General features: G+C 35.1%; 1 protein-coding gene across 2 annotated transcripts in view; it reads left to right on the forward strand.

Annotated features, from left to right (window-relative positions):
* FAM174A (family with sequence similarity 174 member A) overlaps nt 1–7,367 on the forward strand; it is a 30,455-nt gene extending 23,088 nt beyond the window's left edge. The window contains exon 3 of one of the 2 annotated variants that reach the window (XM_037032245.1): nt 6,976–7,367. Coding sequence is in view for 1 of the 2 variants with exons in the window: in XM_037032244.1 (XP_036888139.1) it covers nt 6,980–6,983 (4 nt within the window). In the remaining variant the exon portion in view is untranslated. The remainder of the gene's footprint in view (nt 1–6,975) is intronic. The other variant, XM_037032244.1, reaches the window with a different exon arrangement.
* Nucleotides 7,368–14,628: the final 7,261 nt, after the last annotated feature.

Below are 14,628 nucleotides of genomic sequence, written 5' to 3' on the forward strand. Positions count from 1 at the left end.
ATTTCCAGAGATGTAAATGGATTTCCTTGCTTACAATTTTATCACAGTATAAATTTATCCTTTTGTAGTTAGCTCTTTTTGAGAGGGATGTTTTTAACATGCCTTTTAGTATATCAAAATTCTAATCATGATTGTAATTTGTAATTAGGATTGGAGGTAATTTTTTCACTGTTCCTTTTTATTAGGTTGGACAACATGAAACTGGCAATATATGCTTTAATGTAAATTTCCTAGAGAGAATTTGTTATTTCATGTAGAAGGATGTCACAGAGGGGGCTGACTCCAGGCACAGTGTATCAGGGCTCTGACTCCTTTCCTCCACGAACCCAATGGTTCTGCCCATTTTCATGTATTGGCTTCAATTTTAGGCTAATAATAGGATGATGCAAGTAGTTTCTATAATCACACCCAGAATGCTAACTTTCAATGGAAGTTAGGGACTAGTTTTCTTACATCTCTCTTAGAAATGAGAAAAGTTTCCCCCAAAACTCTTAATAGATTTGTTTTTTGGAAATGACTTCCTTCCTGTTACTTGTTTTTGTTTTCCATATCATTGGTCATGTGATTTCTAAACCAAACCCTGGGAAGAAAAATCAAAGTACCATCGTTAGCTCAGAATTATCTTGGGGGATTGAATGGATTTTAAAGAGTTAGCAACCACCATTATCACTATACTTAGTAATTAAGCATTGAGGTTAATACAGTCAAGTTGGGAAAATTTGTAGGTTGTGGAAAAAAAATAACTTGACCACCCTGGTTAATATAACCTACCTTGAATTTATTATTGATATCCTGATTTTTAAGTAGAGGTATTTCTTTTGTTTAGTTATGGAAACATTTTGCATTAAGGAGTTAAAAAACGAAAAAAGAAATACAAGTTCTTTAACTATTTTAGCCCTCTCAGACCAAAAATTTGATGAGGAATCTGAGAGTATATACTGACTAAAAATTACCTTCATTTTTCTTAGGTGAAATATTTTATATATTTAATACAATTCAAAATTACTGGAAACAAATACTCATAACTAGCCTCTAGAAATGCATTTTTGAAACACTGCTTTAAAAGACAAAAAATGGGAACAATGCTTTCTTGCTGTTTTGTTTGATTTCTACTAAACAGTAAAACAGTTAAGCTAGTAATATCACTTCAAGACTATTTTAATAAGTTTTGCCATGTTTGTAATTTTTAAAGAAAAACCTAAATTTGCATTTTAGCTACTTCTGTTTCATTAAGTTTAATATCACATTGTATGTGTGCATTGCATTTGTACTCAATGTTACTTAGCCAGAAGATATTTTATGGGTTTTAATATCAGCATATCAGAATCAGAAAGCAGTTTTAAGTGTTTAACAAGAAATCCTATTTTAAAAAATCTTATTTAAACAACTATCAATTTGAACATAGTTTTAATTTTTAAAATACCACTTTTAATGTGAAGCAAGGCATTATCAGAATAAACACTAAGGTTATTCAGATGTGCTGATGCACCTGAAGGGAACAGTGGTGTCTTTGTCATTACTTAGCCAGGTAAGCCTTCATGTGGGATTTTCTGTACTTTTTACTTTTTCTGCAGACATTGAATTTTAGAAGAAAGTTTGTCTTGCTCCACTAATAATTAGACATCACAGTATGCTTATTGGATAGGAACATGAATCATTTGTATATGATTTTAACAGATGCTATGTAACATCAAATTCTTTTTTAATAGAGCTTATAGTGTAGAACCATTTAATTTTTTAAATTTTTATTGAATTTATTGGGGTGATATTGGTTAATAAAATGATATAGATTTCAAGTGTACAATTCTATAATGCATCATCTATATATTGTACTGTGTGTTCACCACCTCCAGTCAAGTCACCTTCCATTAAATCCGAACTGGTCATACTATTGTCTCATCTCAGTGCGTGGTCTGGAGCTGCTCTGTCTAATTTGATAGCCCCTAGCCGTATGTGACCCTTGAAATGTGACTAATGTGATTGAGGAACTGAATTTCTGATTGTATTGAATTTTAATAAATTGAAATTTTAGTTTAAATTCCCAGATGTGGCAAGTGGCTAGTGTGCAGGATAGCAAAAGTGTTTGATTGATCTGTTGTAAACTAATTGTATTAAATGAAAACTCTTACACAATAGTTTAAAAATAGGTTTCTGTTTACATAGCATTTACTTTATGTAATAAAATGCTTACTTGTTTGGTTCAGGATTTATATTCTACTGTGTTTGTTGGGATTGCCGACTCCCTAAGGAATGTAGTGGGAGAGATGAACATGGGTGGCAGAGCATAACCACCCTGAAGGCTGATTTATGGGAACGGGGTTAAGACAATACAGGAACCAGGACCTCCATTTTATGGGCAGGAAAAGCCCTAATCACAGCTCTTAAGGCATTAACCTTTCCCAGTGCACTGAGATTGTGTGTGGATTCTAAAAAATCCACAGGCATTATACCTACTACAGGAAGACATGGGAAAAGACAAGACTCCAGGAATCTAGTATTTGCAAATTTATTTAAATGAACAAAAAATAACAGTGTTCTTAACTGCACTAGGATAGTTTTTCCTTTCAAATTTGATTTGCTTTTATAACCATTTTGATAGTTTCAGATTTCCAAGTTGACTTTTAAGTTTTCTTGAAAAGAATATCTTTTTAAAATTATTGTATCATTGTAGAATCTTGAAGCTTGAAAAATACTCAAACTTAGGTTTTCTGTAAAATATGTTAATATTACGCACTTGTTTTACCTCACAGAAGTCATGACATTTGTTTATTGTGGAAAGAATATTTAACATGAGATCAACCCTCTTAATTTTAGGTGCACAGTAAGTATTGTTAACCATAGGCACAAGGTTGTTCAACATATCTCTAGAATGTGTTCATCTTGCATTAACTGGTATTTATTACAGCTGAATAGCAACTCTTCTCTCAGCTCATGTCAACTACCAATCTATGCTTCTCTAAGTCTGACTAATTTTCACTGCTGGTCATAGAGAACCTGGAATTACAAAGACTCAAACATTTTCCCCACGTTCTAAGAAGTCTGTAGTAGCTGGCCCCTGGCATCAATTCAATGGCTATTGGATGACTGTGTCTACATCTATACAACTTTCTCAAACATTTCCTCATGTTTTCCTGTCCTGGTTCATACGGCTGCTGTAGTTCTATCCATTACAACCATGTTACAAGCAGAAAGACAGTGGTGGGCAGGGACCACGCCATGTCTACCTGTTTATCAGGAAATCACAGCTTCGCAGAACTGCCCCCTTCCTCCCATAAGACTTTCATACCCCCTTCTGCTGCCCTTCACTCACCAAAAAAAGAAAGAAAAATATTTTTCTTAGCAAACTACAAAGAGTGATTAAAGGTTGAGTAGACAGCCATAGTTATTCAAAGTATTTTCAGAGGTTAAATTGGGTAACTGGGAAGAGAGGAAAATCTGGGTTTGGGTGTTCCTAAACACAGGAAGGCATGATGCTGAGGAGTTGTTGTTCATGAATAGCAGTTTGACAGGGAAGTAAGAGGTGTCCAGGAAAATAGGATTATTAAGATAGAGCACAGAACGTTTGACATTTAATCTTATCTTTAGGTTTGAGATATTAAACCTTACGATTTGTAAGCCATCAAGGCATTAAGTGTTGAGGTTGTATGTTTTCCCATGTCACTGTACATTTGAAGTAGTTTTGTTTGTACCGGTTCTGCATGTCACCAACATAGCATGTAGTTGAGCAAGGATGTAACGTTCTAATTCTTTTTGCATCTTAAATTCTAATGGTGAAGAACTTCAACTTGTCAATTGCAGTAGTTATTTCCAGCTTAAACATTGTCAGTTCAAGATTTAAACATCATCAGTTAAAGATTCTCCATGCTTTCCCTTCTTTTACTCCAAGTTGATCTAAGTTCTGTGGAGATTTGCAATATTAGGCATTTACTCTAAGACATTAATTTTACGCTGTAGTACTAAGAAAGAAAAAATACTGTCAATTTAATTATTAAACAATAGCATGATATTTTTACTTGATATAGGAATCATGTATGGCAGCCTTTCAATACAACTAAAGTATTTGTCAATTTCTTCTGCCGTCATGTGCATTTCTTGGCGTGTAATAGTCTCCTTTAGAACAGAAATTAACAAAGCTATGTCTACCCATATAAAATATCCTTATCTTTCCATTTAAAATAAATGTTTTTTGGCAAAAATATGGAATTGACCCCACTGTTTTAGTGACAGACATTTGTGTAATGACATCAAATTATAGCTCTTTCATAGCTTTCTACATATATAACTTTTGCTTCACTGATGACTCATGATACTATATTTTGAAGGCATTTTAAACATTATTGAACTCATCCCCTATAATAATAATTCAGTGGAAATAACAATACAAAGAGCTTCAGTCAGTTTTCTTCACATAAGGGCAACACCTGTGTGACACAATTCTAAGATACCATCAATTGGGAGATGAATTACAAATTCAAAGATGATAAAATATGAAATATGTATTTTAGAATTGTGAAGTATATATAGTACCATGCATAGGAGAGGGTACACTTGCAGGCCTGCTTGGTCCGGGGGCTTAGCCGCTATCACTGCTTCTTCTGCCAAAAGCCTCTTATTAACAGCTCCACACAAATTACACTGTGTATTCCTGGGTGCATCTCCAATCTTCTCTGATCTACTAGCCGTATACACACATACATGCACATACATACACACACAAACACACACCTACATATATATATATTTTTAAATATTTTTATTTATTTATTTTTAGAGAGAGGGGAAGGGAAGGAGAAAGAGGGGGGGAGGAACATCAATGTGTGGTTGCCTCTCATGTGTCCCCTACTGGAGACGTGGCCTGCAACCCAGGCATGTGCACTGACTGGGAATTGAACCGGTGACCATTTGCTTCACAGGCCCATGCTCAATCCACTGAGCTACACCAGCCAGGGTATGTATATATTCAATGAATACATATATTTATTCCAGGCATCGGGAACTCTTGGGTTTCTTACCCTGTACCATGCTAATAAATGCACTACATTTTTCAAATTGCTCTGAGATCTCCGAGAAACTGAGTTAGGGTAGAAATCTAGGAGATTTCACTGAGGAAGTGATAATTGGGTCATAGTTATTTTTAAAAATATGTAAGAGATTTATCCTGGCAGGTATGGTTCAGCGGATTGAACACAGGCCTGGGAACCAAAGGGTCACCGGTTCAATTCCCAGTCAGGGCACTTGTGTGGGTTGCAGGCCAGTTCCCTGGTGGGGGCACTTAAGAGGCAACCACACACTGATGTTTCTCTCTTCCTCCCTTCCCCTCTGTCTAAAAATAATCAACAAATAAAATATTTTTTAAAAAATGCATGAGATTCAAATTAAGAGTATTACTTCAAGCAGAGCTGAAAACATCAGTCAAGGAATGTCCTGGCAAGAGTTTGTGCATGTTGTGAGCTGCTACAGAACACATGATATGTGAAAGGATCACAGCAAATCAGTCAGATTTTGGGACCAAATCAAGAAGAACATGTTAAAAAGCAACATATTAAGGATTTGGGTTTTGCTATTTGTAAAAATGGTCACAAATCATCCACTGCTTTGGAGTGAAGGAGTAATCGCATGAAATTTATTTTCTAGGAAAATGATTTCATTGACCTCGTAAACATGAATTAGAGTTAGAAATAAACTAAGGTCCAATCTGTTGAAGTTGTTCAGTTGTTCAGTTGAGAGATGTCAAGGCAGAAGCAAAGGCTAAAAGGGAAAGGATTGTATAAAATGAGGACTGCGTATTCATTGTGTGTTACTAACCTTCAACTTCTTTTTGAAAAAGCTTAAATTACCCCCAAATTAAAATATATTAAGAATCTCATTAGCCTATAACAATCTAGAGGTTTATTATAGATTGCTTACTAAAGATTTAAATAAAACAGCAAGTGAGAAGAGGGCATTATTCATTCTCAAACATATTTCCCATGTATTTGTAAATGTTGGTGATTGTAAAAGATTAAGTTCGTCAAATTAGCATACCTATGGTTATTCTTTTAGTTTGCCTAAATGCCTTTGGTTGTACTAGCTCTAAGTAGCAGAAGTTTCTTAGAAGCTATGATTTCAATTAAGTAACAGTAAAGCCTGGTGTATAATTAGAATTAAGGTCTATAAAAATGTATGTGATAAAAGTAGGAATTCTTTTGACCATAAACTAGTCAATAAAGGAAGAAAATGAGCAAACTCTCTCCATTATATGTTTATGGAAGACCTTATTTTTGGTTTGGATGAATTCTGTTACTGTGTTACAAATATTAGAAGCAATTTTTTTATTTAGTAGAGTATATACTTCTAGGCCTGCTGCTTCAGTTGATTCTTCTTTCTGAAGATCTAGAAATACAATCGATTAAGAATTGTATTTACAGAAATTATAGAAACAAATAACTGTATTTTATACTTAAGTCAATTAAAGTCATTTATGGATATTATATGAGAGTGTAACTTGGTAAAACTATGAACTATTCTTTTTTTTAAGATTTTATTTATTTATTTACCTTTAGAGGGGAAGGGGAGAGGGAGAGAAACATCAATGTATGGTTGCCTTTTGTGCGTCCCCTGCTGGGAGTTGGCCTGCAGGGAACTGGCCTGCAACCCAGGCATGTGCCCTGACTGGGAATGGAACCGCAATCCTCTGGTTCACAGGCCTGTGCTCAATCCACTGAGCTACACCAGCCAGGGCTGAACTATTCTTTAATTACCCACACTCGTTACATATAAAATCCCTTTGAAAAAATTAGAATTACAATGTAAACTATAGTATCTGATATAATTAATATAGACAAAGCCATCATCTCTTTTATTGGTGTCATTCATTATAATTCCCTTAGATTAAGTACTTTCATTATCTTCTTGCCACTTGAAATGTTTGGGAATATTTTAAAATATGATCAAATTTATTACAGGATGAGCATTTAATGGTGTTTTATTTTTCTTGCAGATAAGACTGTGCCTTTTGCGAAGATTTCATCTTTCTACAATGAAGAGCAGAATTTTTATGTTTAAGGAATAAGAAGCCACTTTATCATTGGGGGGGTATTTAAGTCACATATATTATGACAGCTCTTAATTTGTTATTGCCATAAATACTATATTGTTTTACTATGTTTTTGTATATATATATATAAAAGTGCTCTTAATGGGCTTAGAGTTATTTGAAGTAAACTGTACTACAGTAGACATCTGTTTTAGAGCAGGGTGTTCTCTGGTCAGTTTTTGTTTTCCACTTACTATATTATTGGAAACTGTTTGATATACTAATGACTTTGTTTGTTTTGATTTTGCTGGTTAATTATTTTTTCCTGGAACTATAAATTCCAACAACTAAATGCTGTATAAAAAAATTTTAAAATTTCTCTATTAAGATATATTTCTCATTATGGTGAGGGGAAAAAAGCCAAATTTATTACTTTGCCTTTGGGTCTTTTAAATATTGATAAGTGTGTGAGTTGTATGGAAAACAATAAATATGCTTTAAAATTATTTTAAGTGGTGCAGAGTATGTTTATAAACTAAACCCATACTATTGAATTATTATATATTAACATGCATTTTATATGATTTCTAAAAAAATCTGTTAAAGAAGGGTCATTACATTTAGCAAATTTCTTTTTTTTAAAGATTTTATTTATTTATCTTTAGAGAGGAAGGGAAGGAGAGAAGGAGAGAAATATCAATGTACGGTTGCCTCTCATGAGTCCCCTGCTGGGAACTGGCCTGCAACCCAGGCTTGTTCCCTGACTGGGAATTGAACCTCGATCGTGTGGTTTGCAGGCCCGCGCTCAATCCACTGAGCTACACCAGCCAGGGCTGGGAAATTTCTTATCGAATCAGGTTATCTACTTCGATTAGATATTTCAGAAACCAGTAAATTTCAAAGCCAATATTTTACTAATTGTACTGAGAAATAAAAATAATGACAAACATTTTAATCATATTACCGTATAGGAGAGTAAGGAATTAAATAAAAGTAAGTGCATAAAGAGATAGACCTGGATGCAAAAAGTGATTTTATCATCTCATCTCTGAACAAATTATTGAGCTTCAACCTTATTGAGCTTCAGTTTTTCACATTCTAAAAATTAGAGGAGAACTTACAGCAAAAGCACGGGTCACGCACTCAGTTTCTTACGGAGGACAGGGGAGTCATTTAAATGCGTGTCAGTCAGGGTAGGCTCCGACCTGCCGCCGGTGGGTCGCATGCAGCTCAGAGCGGCTGTGGATGCAGCCCAACACAAAATCGTAAATTTATTTAAAACATTATGAGATTTTTTTGTGTGATTATGTGTCCCAGTATTTAATGCATGGTCCAGGACAACTCTTCTTCCAGTGTGGCCCAGAGATGCCAAAAGGTTGGACACTCCTGTCTAGAACATGTAGTAGTCCCACCTCACGGTGGGTTACAACATAGATTTTTTCCCCCTCACTTACCCTGCCCATTTGTTATGGACTGTGATTCTGCTCTTTGTTGTCTTTTCTCAAGAACCAAAGCAATTCCAAACTCTGCCTGGAATATTGCCTCGTAGCTGGTGTCCAGCCATGGTGAAGGGCATGCCAGTTCATAAGTTTCTGCCCTAACCATTTTATCTTAAGGCCACATCCGAGTTATACAAGGCAAGGATGGTCCATCTAGCAATGAGATGAGTTGGAGATTTGGCCACCCAAAATGCCTACTTAGTTTTACCTATATAAATTAACTGGCATACCACGATGAGTCGAGTCCACCGATGTCAGTGTGTTTGTGTATATTGGTTAAGCAGGGATTAAAGCAAAAATATGTTTCCTCTTCTAAAGGGATCAGCTTTTGTTCAGCTCTCACCAATGGTTACTAAGAGAGAATACTCGCCTAGTGCTGCTACATCTTTTTTAATTTTCAAGAGAAGTTAGACTCCATATTTTCTATATGAAGTTTCCTTATTTAAAAATATTATTAGAACATATTTTTGAATTACATGTAGCCCCATACCTACCATTTTGTTATATTTGAAAAGCATACAAGATAGTATCTTAGAAAGTGTTTATTAACATCATTCATTTAATAATATTTGTAAACTAACTTTTATATTAAAAGTAAGTGTAGGTAAGAATTAAATCTGCTGGAGAATAAAAATCCTAATTATTAAGATAAAGTAATAATTATTTTCATAAATGATTTTTAAGTTGGGTTTAAAGAGGATGTTACCAAAATGTTTTAAGCAGTGGGGACACTTTATTAGAAATACAATTTCTCTTGGTGACTACTTCAACTGAATGTGGAAATTCTAGCATGTTTGTTGAAAATGCTTTTATTTTACTGCTTTTATATAGTCATTCTTGAACTGTAAATCCACTATTATAATCATCATAATAGGTCATACTTTGATTAAAGTGCTAGACAGTATGCCAGATTTTAGCTTCATTAGATATGGTAGAATTTCACCTACAAAGCTATATGTACATTATGAAGTAGACGGTGTTAGATGTTGTGAAAATGTGTTCCTATTCTTTCTTCCCATTTTGTACTTCCTTATGGCTATTTTATTGGCAAGAACCTAACCTGGAAATTAGAAGTCAGTGGACTAGTGTAATTGTGTTCTAGCTCAGGAGACAAGTAATGGAGAAAAAGGGTAGTTTTTAAGTAATTTATAGATATTCTACACTTGAACTGGAAGTTTCTGACCAACCACTGTGTGGGGCTAGTAAAGCAAATTGCTCCTTGCAGCCTAATTTCTCTTGATTATTAGATAGGTAACCACTATGATGAAAATTAAACCCTTGAGCTGGGTGGGTGCTCAACTTCCACCTTGCCAGCTTCTAGCTGGTTTGGGATTCAGTTACCTTACCAAGTGTGTAATCTGTTACCTTTTGTCACTTACCCTCTCTTTATTTAATTTTATTCTGCTACCTTAATTTTAATTTTATTCATTTTCACTTATTCAGTATAGCTTTACCTAATTTACTTTTTTAGGGGAGCATTAAAGGAAAGGGAGTTATTTTCTCTCCTGTTAGGAGTTATAAAGATTGAAAGAATGAGTGTAGTAAAAGAATTCATTCCATAAACATGTAATTGGAATAGTTATTTCCCTGAATACTCCTCTAGCTACCCCATCACTTTCAAGGGTGGCTTTCATAAACAGCTTTACTTCAGTGCCTTATAAGAATCAATACAGATGCTGTGCTTGTTTTACTAAGATGTGTTTTCATTTTTCCTTTCATTTCACAGTATCAGTCCTTAGACATTGAATGTTTCAAAGCCACAGTTTTCAATATGCTTTGCCTGCCTGTGACAACATCATGTTACAAGAAAGGAATAAAGGTAGAAGGGAAGAAATGAGGGGAGGGACGCTCCCCAAAATTTCCATGTCTGGCTGGCTGAGAAAGCAATAATGTTTCATGTTCCATGAAAAGATCCTCGCACAGAGCCACAGTGTAGGATCTCTAGCCAGGTTTCTGGCTCTATTTTTGCTTCTGACTTTAAGTATCTGTTTTTCTTTGGGTTCTCTGTATTCTTATAATACAGGTTCCTTCAGTACCCATGCCATATCACAGAAATAAGCAAAATTACTCAGATACCTTTCTCAAATTGGCATTTGAACCACATTAAACTGAACATCTCTGATAGTTATTTCTCTTAATCTGCTATGCTCACCCTCTTGCCTGAAGAAAGTTCTTGACAAAAAGAAGTGCAACTCGGGCTGTTTTATTTTTAACTCCCTACCCCCATCCTTCCTCTTTCTCTCTCTCTCTCTTTCTCCACCCCCCTCTCGTTTTTTACCTTCAAAACGGAAAGGATGGCAATCTTTAAGCTTCAGGTTTTTCAGACTTTAGCTCTTATCCTTTTGTTTTACCCATTTCCCACTGAATCTATTATTACTATTCATCCATGCAGGGTCTAACCTCCTTTCCTAAAAGAGACCATACTCCCTCCCTCTTTTTTTTTTCTTTGCAGCTGGATCAATTGTACCTCCTACCAGCCTCCTAAAAATATGTCTATGAAACTTCTCCTAACTAGACCCTCAGACAAATTTTCCAACTATATTTTACCCAGTAAGTTTCTCATGGACCTATAGCTTTCTCTGGATAAATCAGCTAAATTTTAGGGAGACTAGCACCAATGTGGTCAGAGAGGCCTAGGAAACCTACCGATTTCTAAAGCAACAGATGTGTGACCTTTAATTAGTTGCCCTTGGATTGTCATATTTGCAGTATACTGTGGGGCTAGAAATTTAACAAATCCTAAGATGTAAAGTAAAATCAATAGGTACAATCTTTCAGAAATGATCAACTCTGGACAGTTCTGCTGGCAATAGTTGTTTCTTGGAATATGGCAAAGCAGGTTCCCAAATTAGTCATCCCAAATCTTTATTTTGTCCTTTCTAATAGATTTTAATTTCTGTTTTCAACATATGTGAATTTTATTTCACGATGTTCCATCAGGGTTTTTTTGCCTTATCTGACTCTGTGGTAAAATAGACTTTAACAGATAAGAGAGGATTAATCAAGCTTATTTCTCATGTCCACAGCATTCTGCTGCTTATTGCTCCTGAATTAGTTGCCTCTCATGGTACTTAATATTCCTAGCAAAGGCACCTTCTCTGGATATTCATGTAAGGTTTTATTTTCTTTTAACTTCCTTATGAGGTACATGATTAAAAAACTATTTATATCTAGGGGCTTGAAACCCAATACTGTTAGCAGAACCAAAGAGACTCTTCTTAAGCATATTGAGGAGCAAAGATTTCTCTTTTTTTGCAGGGAGTGTAGCGGTTCCTAGTTTATGGAAATTTTTTAAAAATATACATGTGCTCATCCCACACTCAACAGTTCATTTTATTTTGGCATAGGAGTGGCCTAAGTATCTGTATTGGACAGCTCCACAGTGATTGTGTCCTGAACTCAGGACGAGGTCCTCTGCCCGTCTGAAGGTTAACCACATCAAGAGTGAGAGCAGAGTTTCAGAGACTAACAAACCTTGCACTGATTCTGGCTCCTTCATTTTCCTCAACTTAAGTATCTTCAATACTTCTGTTTTCCAAGCATATTCTCCACATGTGATTCATAATCCAGCCTAATTGAACAGTAATGTATTAAAAGCTTTACATTTGTTCATTTGTTCAATCCTTATACTACCTCTCTGAGGCAGAGATTGTTCTCGATTTGTGGATATCAGCACACTGAGGCTGAAAAAGATTAAGGAATTTGCCCCCAATGAAACAGCTAGTAGTAGCCGAATGGTCTATTGAATCTGAGCTCACGAAATTTATTTTTACTAATGTAGATTTTAGTTTGTCTCCAAAGAAAGGATAAGGTTGTTTATGAATGTACATATAATGAAAAGATGAAATCAAGTTGAGGAAGTGAAGGAATTGAGGCTCAGGGAAATGAAAGGTAGAAACTAAGGTCATGCTATGATTTTTATTGTTTCACATCTGTGCTGTGAAATCCCTCACACTTGCTGTAAATGTGCTATGAACGTCACTCAGGAGAGAAGTGAAGTTGTTCTGTTATTGCTCGTGCAGGGACTAGAGGGATATTTCTTTTACCAGGTTCTCAGAGAGTAACGTAATTGAGGTCCTCTGGTATAACAGTAGTGAACATTTTTTTTCAACAGCTTTACATTAAACCTGCAAAGTATATCATTCACATCTTTCTTATGATGTCCTTTAATACAGACTGGTAGCATCATACTATAATATAATTCAGTAAAATTAATTTCACAGTGAAAAAGTTCTGTTTGTATACATCATCTACTGATTCGTATTATACACTAAAGGGTAAATTTTAATAGCATCTAAGGCAGTCTTTCCCCATATAGTCTATAAAACAACTTATAAAAAAGAATCACTGTTTCTCCTTGGCTTCCCTGATATCCTTTGTTTGTTTTTCTTCTTCTCTCTTTTTGATTGTAGCTCTGTTTTTTGGTTTTGCCTCTTCACACTCTGATCTCTCCCTAGGCACAACTACTCATGATTTCATATATATATATATATATATATATATATATATATAAAATGAAAACTTGTACTAGATAAAGTAAAACAGGCAAGGAAGATTTTATTGAAGGCTACTGTATTAGGGGAGATAGGCCAGAACTAAATTTACACCCAACTCCACTGAAACAAAAAGCAGAAGGGTTTTTGAGCACTGTGGGGAGCTAGTTGGAAATGGAAAGTACTGGATTGGAGGTTGTTGGGGGAAGTCATGCCATCTATTTTCTAACTGGCTTTATCCAAAGAAAAATTAAACCCACGTCTTCATGATAGGAGATAGTTTTGCAATGTGGCTCCTTTAAAGTTAGGCTCTTACTCTCCCATGAAAACTGGGAGCTATAGGTACAGTCTCCCTTGAAATTTATTTATGCTCCCAACTGTTGGCATTCAGGTCCCCAAGAAAGACATTCGTGGATTGTGAAACTGTGAAGAGTTGTTTCGAAAAAATTTACATCTCAAAGGAACAAGGAGAATCTTCAAATACAAATTTTCTAAAGCAAATGCTTAAAAAAATGGGTAAGGGACCTTAAAGGAGGAAATACGCCAAGAGGCATGGCATGCGGAGGCCATTTTGCTCAGCAGATTACTCACGTCTGTGTATTTCCTTACATTTTCTCTGACAAGACCTATATATTGAACTGCCACATATTCTTCCCATATATGCGTCTGACACCCACATGGAGAGTCCATTGACCCCTCAAGTTAAAGATCATTCTCACACAAACTAGGCCTCGTTTGTTCTGTGTTCCCAGTCTTAGTGATGGGTGTGGATAGGCATTGAAGTATACAAACCTGAAGTCATGAATCTTCCTTAGTACCTTGCTCACCTCACATATCCAAGTCAACACCATGTTCATATATACACACAGTCAAAGAGAGCATTTGGGATTACCCAATTTAATTTTGTCCAAGTTAAAATTATTGGACATATAATCTGGGCTAAACCATTAGCATCTCTAATTTTATAAAATGAACAGAAATGTTCTGTTAGAAAACCCTTACTTTGTTACTCGGCTGCTATCTCAGCCAATCTCCAGATTAAATTAGAGTCTTCCATCCAGGCAATATTCTAATTAGGCTTTCCTGGTTCCACAAAAGGATGCTAACCATGTTTTTATTAGCATTTAAGGCCATCTTTAATTAAATGCAATATTTACACTACTGGGTTTTATCTGATTTATCAAAAGCTTACTACTATCTTTTTAAAAGATAGGTAATAACAATCATTGGCCACCAATTCCTCTGTATTCTTTATTTTATTCTTTGATTAATTCAGACTACCAACAGCTGTAAAACAGATATATTGTTTTTGATTTTGTAAAATTGCTTTGGACTATCTGGCATTATGCCTTTGTTGACGAGATGCTCTAAAATATGTAATCTTGAATGATAAATTTGTATTTGTTAACAGTGGGTAAATGATACCGTATCATATTATATCTTTTAAAATACATATCTAGGAAGCATATGTTTACTACAGTTTGGTATAAGAAATATTTGTCTTGCCATCGAACAGCTAATATGATTGTTATTTTATACACCCTGACAAATTTATAATTGTATGATTATTTTTTTTCTTTTTCCACAAAACTCGAAGCTGAAGCAGCATCCTCTGTTTACT

Source organism: Sturnira hondurensis, unplaced genomic scaffold (genome assembly GCF_014824575.4).
Source record: "Sturnira hondurensis isolate 20B ecotype Veracruz unplaced genomic scaffold, ASM1482457v3 Scaffold0021354, whole genome shotgun sequence".
Taxonomy (NCBI): domain Eukaryota; kingdom Metazoa; phylum Chordata; class Mammalia; order Chiroptera; family Phyllostomidae; genus Sturnira; species Sturnira hondurensis.